Below are 8227 nucleotides of genomic sequence, written 5' to 3' on the forward strand. Positions count from 1 at the left end.
CTGTCTTTGTAGCGGATTTTCCTTTTGGGAAATAAAAAATCATTAAATGACGGAAATGAATTTTTTTTTCTCTTCCATTTTGATCAAGCAAAATACCACTTAAAGGTAAGGAATATCGGTTGAAACTGATGCATAAAAGCACCTTAACTAATCCTCTTTTAGAATATGTAAACATTATTGACCAAGTAAACATGATTTTATAAACATATAGAGGATTAAATTGAAATATAGAAAAACGCTTCAACCTTTTTTTACAAGCAATAGTTATGTATTCTGTTTCTGTAGCCGTAAGTCAAGCCATTAGGTTCGGGAGCTCTCCAGAGTCCAACCAGTCTCATAAAGTGAGCATCCTTAAGTGAGGAAAACTTGGCGGTTGAGCTTGATTATGAGCAAATCACTTTTTTGTACAACCGTTGTTCAAGTAACAGTATTTCCTTACTCGTACTAGGCCGCTGACCCTTCACGGGGTGTAGCGATCCATATTTATAAATACTATAAGAATTTGAAAATGAAAGCTGGATTTTTGTGCTACAAAAATTTAAATTATGAATTTACGAAAGAACTGAACGTAATGGAAGAAGACACGATTCAATTTCGGTTTCAGCACAAAAAATCAAAAAACATAAAAAGCAATAGAAAAAGCAGTCAAAATTATCTAATATAATTTCAAAAAGGTTCTTTATATGATTTGTTGATATAAGATAATATAATGCTTACCATATGAGGAAACTCTCTCTCTGTGGCATTTTTCCCTCCCTTTATCAGTTTTTCTCCAACAACACAATCAGTCGTATTAATATACTGCACTCCTCGAATTAAAATAGGGCTCTCAACAAGTTTAATGGCTGTCTTAGCGTAACGTCGACACACTGGAAAATGTTTAATGAAAAATTAGAAATTTTTAATATTTAAGAGGATTGAATTTGATAAATAATTTCGTTAATTTTAGTGTCTACTCTAATTTGGACAATCCTGAAATAATCTTAAATTGAAACATGTAACGCATGTGAACTGGATGCTCTATGACTCAGGCTGTCTGTATGATTATGTAAAGAAAACCAAAATAAGAAAACTCTCACTTAAGAAAATTTCTAATACGGTATACTTAGCAATAACTATGCAACAACAGGAACTTCAAAATTACCCATTTATTTTTTTTAAGTACTTATTTGCAAAATTTCTTTTGAATACTTATACATGTTTTTATAAACAAGTTCTTACTCTATTTTAATTTAAACTAGATTTTTTTTGTATTATTTATTGTTAGTTAAAACATTAAATATATTAGTTGTAACCCATATTATTGTACATTATACTTACTTTCTTTCGCCTTCAGTCCTGGAGTTCGTTTGGGACGATTAGAAACAGCAGTTTCATGATTTGGACAACACAGAAGGGAGAGATCACCTTCATTGCAAGGGTCCAGTTTGGTGGTAGCTGGGTAGCCAATGCATGAATCTTTACTTTTACAAAGACCCGTAACATTTTCGAATTTGCATGTTGAATTAAGCTCTGTGGACATAAAATATGTCATGGTTATTCGATTGGAAGGGGTGCATTGTATTGTTTTACTGTGGTATGGTACTTGCTATAAATTCAGGAAGTTCGAAGTGAATAAAATATCATTAGATTTCAAGGAATATTAGTATTAATAAATATAACTTTAGTTATTTGAAAAAACGGAAGAGTTCACAAAAATTAAAAAAAAAAATTAGATTGTTCCAAATTATATCTTAATAAACTACACAACATTTTCTTTAAAGACAATTAGAATTTATCTACGTCAAACTGTTAATAGAGACGGATTATATCTTCTTACTCCATTAACCACCCTTAAAACATTCACTAATAGCAATTAGGACACTATTTGAAAAAGTGTAGACATCTCAAGATACCTTGTAAAATTTGCAAAAAGTAACGACTTCAACTTATATGGAGTATTAGTCGATAAACGACGACGTTACAATCTCAAAGAGAGATAATACCTCTTCGTCTCATTCCCATTATCCCACGACTGGAGGTCCCTTTATCTTACATTGAAAAGATTTACTAATTGTTTATTAAAAATTACTCATACCAAGTAACGTTACAAAATTAACTGAAAATAGGAATCGTAATTGTAAGCCAGAAATATAGTAGGCTAAACCACATTTCTTAAAGGGAATTTATTGTGAACTTAACTATCTTGAATCAGATTCAAAATAAATCCCAAAAGATCCATTTTCTTATATTTTGTAGAGACTATGATCTACATCAGTGATTCCCAAACTTTTTCATCCTACCGCCCCCTCCCATAAAAAATATTACTTAGCGCCCTCTGGAAATTAATTTTTTTTAAATTTTAATAGTAATTAATAGGAAACATATATTTATAAATGTTTCTATCTTTTTCGTAAAATATACCAAAAAAAGATGTAAATTAGAAACAATGAACTTTGGATTTATGAAACTATTTATTGAACTCAGAATAGAATGTAATACAAAAAAATTTAAAACATTCGAAATCGTCTTAATGAGAAGGATGAACCTGGTGTGCTGCTACCAATTTAATAATCCTCGGCTCTATTTTCGTCAGCAGTAATATTGGTGATCGTGGCAACTTGTAATTATTCATCGCCCCCCCCCCAAATGCACCTGTGGCCATTACCGTCTCCTGAATCGCTGCAGCGCCCACCAGTGGGCGGTGGCACCCACTTTGGAAATCACTGATCTACATGAGCTTTTTCCTGACTCATGAGATTTACTATCACCTCTTTAGATATTGTCCAGCATTTACAAGACAACCAGCAGATATATATATTTTTTAAATTATTATGAGAGATAGTTGACCGTGGATGATGAATGAGGAGAAGATGGTTGGGGGTGCGGTCAATGAAAAACACAAATAAGTACGATTATATATTTATAAATTTTGGCTTACCATATTTTTTTATTTTGGGAGTTTGGATGTTTTTCTAATATTGAAAAAAAATATGGATTTTTACTGGTTGTTATTTTGTTTTAAACTATTCATAAACAAATATTTCTGCCAAATCAATACCAACAAAAGTTAGAGGACAAATTGCAGTTAATCAAAAGTAGGTTTGTTTCTTAAAATATGCATTAATATATATATATATATATTAATTTCTCCAGCTACTTCAACTTTAGTACTGGAAAAATTCGTTTTTTCACATTTTTCATAGACCAGAAAAAATGACCTTTTTGATGATACTATTATCCCATAAAAGTATACAAATTGGAGCAACTTTTTTGGAAGTCAGGTGCCTTCTAGGAAGTTGTAACCAATCTAAGGTAAGAAAAAAATCAAATTGATTACTATTAATAAGAATAACAATTTATTTATAAGATGGAAAAAAAATCAGAAAAAAAAAACAAAACAATTAATTTAATTCTTGCTAGGTTAAGGTTGAGGTTTTTGCAAAAAAAATAGAATATTTGCTTGCAACACAACTCACTCTCATTACAAAAAAACAAAGAAGAAAACAATTAATCACCAGAGCTATAAAATTAATAGTGAATGAATCATAGGAATGAATATGACGAAGAATGTAATTCACACAATCTCTTTCTCACTCGGACGGACCATATAGTACAAGATCCCAAGAGGAGAAAAAAGGCAGTTATTTCACTCCAATTTTTTATTACTTTAATGAAAAATAAGTATAATTACTAGTGAAAATTGATGAGTCTGCCGAGTATAGTTGGAGGGATAAAAAATGATGGCTGTTTCAAAACGTTAAAAAAAATAATTAATTTTTCATTCGGAGCTCTATATCTATAAAACTCCCAACAACATAAAATAACCTAAAAGAACGTCATTTAATGAAGAGTAAATATCCTACAATATGAGCCCTAATAGAGCTATTTAAGTTTAATGTTTCTCAGGATATAGCTTTTTAAAAAGCAACATTTCCAAAAAAATGTTGTACAGAATGTACTGAAAAATCAGTAGTTAGTGAATTTATTTTGAGAAATCTATATGTCAAAAACAATTCAACATACAGATGTCAATTAGCACTCAAATTAAAGCTAGCATAATGAACTATAAAGCAGTTTATGAAGTTTATCTACGTAGGAGTAGTAGTTTTCATGATATTCCCTTGCATATATAGATTTATAGTTGTTCGGACAAATTTTCAAGAGCCAAATTTATTTTCATATGCGAATATCATAAAAACTGCTAAAGAAGGTAGTGTCATAAACAACTTTATAGTAAGTTAAATTACCTTTATTTTGAGTTCTAGCGGATATATGTACGTCTTATAGTTCTAGAGATATATTTTTTCAAAAATCAAACATTTTATCTGAACAAGTAGAAAATAACATTTGGTGAATTTATTTTGTCAGATCTAAAAACTACTACTCCTACAAAGATAAACGTTATAAGGCGCTCGACCTTCCAGCGAACAGCCCTGAAGAAGGCTAGAAACTCTAGCCAAAACGTCGGCACATAAAAATAAGTTAATCATACTTATTTGTGTTTTTCATTGACCACAACCCCAACCATCTTCTCCTCATAAATCAATATAATTTAGCAAATATCATGAAAAGTACTATTCTTACGAAGATAAAGGTCATAAACTATTTGATAGTACATTAAACTAGCTTTGCTTTCAGAGCTAACATATATCTATATGTCACATAGATCCTGAGATATAGATCTCTCAAAATAAATTTTCTAACTACTAATCTTTCAGTATATTTTTATGAAATGTTCCTTTTTAAAAAGCCATATCTCGAGAACCATTGAACGTAAATAGCTCAATTAGAGCTAATATTTCAGAAAATTTACTCTACTTTAAATAATGTTCTCTTAGGTTTTTTCGTGTTGTTGGTAATTTTAAAAATATAGAGCTCCGAATGAAAAACTAATTTAACGCTTTTAAACATCAACGATTTTGAATTCCCCCTACCTATGACTTGGCAGACTCATCAATTTTGACTTGAGTTATAGATAGTTTTCAGTAAAGTAATCAAAAATTGGTTTTATATAACTGCCTTTTTTTCTTCTAGACTTTTGTACTAAGACTTATTTGGACTGTTATTTGTTGGACCCATGGAACCTCCCAACATGTATTTCCATTGAAAACTCGAATTCGAAATTTTTTGCGATGACAATGCTTTAGCAATAGCTTACTATATATACATATATATATGTAAATGAAAGTAAAAATAGTACAAATTACTATAACAATGGCTTTCGAAACTTTAAATTTATAATTAAATTATTTTATGATAATTAATGAATTAAAAAGTTATGGTTTTAGTTTGTAAATGCTGGAAAATAAAGATGTCTAAGGACATCTAAAGATGTGATAATAAATCCAATGGGTTAGAGAAAAGTTCATGCAAGTCCCTGCATAATATAAAAAAATGGATATGTATTTTTTTTTTATTTTGAATCTGATTTAAAAAACTATTCAAGATAGTAAAGTTTCTATTGAACCGTTGAACAATTAATCCCTTCAAGAAATGTGGTTTACTTAACACTTTTCTAGCTTACCACGACGATTCCTAGTTTCAGTTAATTTTACAAACGTTACTTGGTATAAGTACTTTTTTTGGAGAAAAAAAAAGTGTAAAAAGTGTGAGAAGCCGTTACATTTTCAAATTTTACAACGTAGCTTGAGATATCTACATTTTTTCAAACAGTTTCCTACTAGCTGTTAGTCAATGTTTTCAACGGTAGTCAATGGGTTAAGGAGATGGATAACGAAGGCAAGATATCAGACAGAATGTTTATTACATTTTATGTCAATTTGCAAATGTAATTCTAAAGGAAAAAATTATGAAATTTCTGTTTATATAATTCGTCTCTATTAGCAGTTTGAAATCGATTAACACTAATTGTTTTCAAAGAAATTTTTTTTAGTTTACTATGGTACAATATAATTTTATATCCACAATTAATAAATATGCATTTGGCCTGCCTTTTGAGGGTATTTTTAATTTTGTAACCTTCTTTAATTCTTTTACAAGCTCTGGAGTTTTCAATGGAATAAAGTAATTTTTTTTTAAATATTGTGTAATTCTGATAGAAATCAGATTTTAAGACGAAATTGAATTGAGTACTTTTTATATCTGACACGACCTAAAGAACATCTACACCAAAAACAATAACTTTTTTTCGGTTTTCGACGATTTGTGCGTAAACGGAGGAGAAAATCTAAAAAAAAAAGTATAGAGCAAAATCGGTTTAAAACCTAATTTTCTATTAGAATTCATCATGAGAATATCACTGCTTCGCTTTTATAATGGCACAACTTACACATTTTTGACTTTATTTAGACCTAGACGTGTTCCAAAGATAGAACCGTAGACTGATTGTATTTTCTTTACTAAGGTCTCCAGACTGTCCTAAAGCTATTGGGGTCGTTGCAAATTAACTGCAGACAACGGTGCCATTTATGGAATAACTCAAACACAATTAACAAGAGTTAGCTATACTGAACGAGGAGATGACAAGTAAATATAATACCAGAAAATACACATCCGTTCTAAAACAGCTTTTTGTCCTTGATTGATTGGAACTAGTTCTTTAATGCAAATTCAATCTGAATGACTCATCGGTTCCAGAAACCTGAAGGAATATATTTACACCTGTAAAGCCGCCTTTAAATCTCATTCATTCTTACCGTTCTGTTCATGGAACAGTTCTCATGGAACGGTTACTCTGGGGAATGATTCATTACTATGAAAAGTAATTGTTGAGAAAGCATGTTTTCCCTGAATTAAGTCAGTAATTTGCATGAGTCATGTACGCTTGTTATCAGATTTCATACATGTTGATTTTCCTTGATCTCGCTGTTCTTTGTGTGAAAACCTATTTCGAACTGTTTGAAACCTAATTCTTTACTTCAGGAACTACTTTACCATTTCCAAAATATTTGACATGAAATGCCAAAATGAGAAAAATATGATCATAAAATGCTGATTCACAAATCCAAAGGTGGATTGTTTTTTTTACAATTATAATTTTAATGCTTATTTGAATAGGTATTTTTTGAACTGTTTTAAATTGTTAGCGTGAAAAATCTAAAAGAACTAAAGGACAAACTCGTTTCAGAATTTAATTTATTCTAAAAATCAGCTTTTATAATTAAGTAATTTCTAATACAGAGGGTCCAATGTCATCTATTCGGTCAGTCAAGATAACTCTTACTTCTGGTTTGCTTTTATAGTAGCAAATCTAAAGCACACAGATAATATTTCTTTATTTTGTGTTTGAGATATTCTGTAGATTGTCAGCAGTTAACCCAGTATACAGTACTATCTTTGGAACAAGCCTATTTCTAAATAAAATCAAAATTGCTTAAGTTGTGCCACTGTAAAAGCGAAGCAGCGATATTGTTATGATAGATTCTTATAGAAAATTGAGGTTTAGAACGATTTTTCTTTATATATTTTTTCGATTTTCCGTACTGTTTTCACAACATCGTCAAAAAATGTTTTAAAAAAATGTATACGTTTTTGTTGAAGGTGTACTTGAGGTGTAAAAAGTATCCAATACGATTTTGTCTTAAAAACTGATCTATCAGAATTACACTATATTAAAAAAAGTACTCTATTCTATTGAAAACGCAAGAATTAAGTGAGCTGGAAAAGAATTAGGGAAGGTCACAAGACTAACAATTAATTCTCTCAAATCCATAGTGTATAGTATTGTACAGATACAAAACATATGTATTAAATTTTATTTTATCAATTTTTTTTTTTTTATAAATTAAAATAACTTTAATTTAAAAGTAGAATTATATTAATAATACTCCGTTAATTCCAGATGTAAGAGCTAAACTGCAAAAGGTGTACTCACTTAATGCTGGTTCGGCCGGGCTGCTTTCTAGGGTGAGGTGCAATGTCAAGGCAAGTAAGATGAGAGCTAAGAACGAGAGTACAGAGGCGAAGACTATGACAGCACGCATGATGGACTAGAGCCAGTTCCAGAGGATCCTTTCTCCAGCAGTTCTCGGTGGCAAATGCAGGCTCCCTAACTCTCCAAGGCCGGAGCAAGAATCTGTAGACTGCGTCACGATATCCTTCCCCGCTACACACACGGGAACCTTGTTCAGCCAGTTGATGATAAATCTATGTACCTTGATCCTCTACGTACTATAAGGGAATACCAACTACGTCAGTTTCCCTCTCAGTGCGGCTGATATAGGTTGTGCGAAGTTTATTTGTACATAATTATTCGGCCCAACTTTGGAAGAAATTTAGGATAAAT

At 30.7% G+C, this 8227-nt stretch overlaps 1 protein-coding gene across 1 annotated transcript; it reads right to left on the reverse strand.

Annotated features, from left to right (window-relative positions):
- Positions 1-717: 717 nt before the first annotated feature.
- LOC136795059 (uncharacterized) lies at positions 718-7988 on the reverse strand (the record flags this gene model as incomplete). Its single annotated transcript, XM_067047487.1, is given in 3 exon segments — positions 718-869; positions 1321-1512; positions 7817-7988. Coding segments are annotated over 3 exon segments (453 nt in total), but the record flags the coding sequence as incomplete, so codon positions are not given.
- Between the last annotated feature and the right edge of the window lie 239 nt (positions 7989-8227).

This window comes from Halyomorpha halys, unplaced genomic scaffold (genome assembly GCF_000696795.3).
Source record: "Halyomorpha halys isolate HHAL.00 unplaced genomic scaffold, Hhal_1.1 Scaffold1957.1, whole genome shotgun sequence".
NCBI lineage: Eukaryota > Metazoa > Arthropoda > Insecta > Hemiptera > Pentatomidae > Halyomorpha > Halyomorpha halys.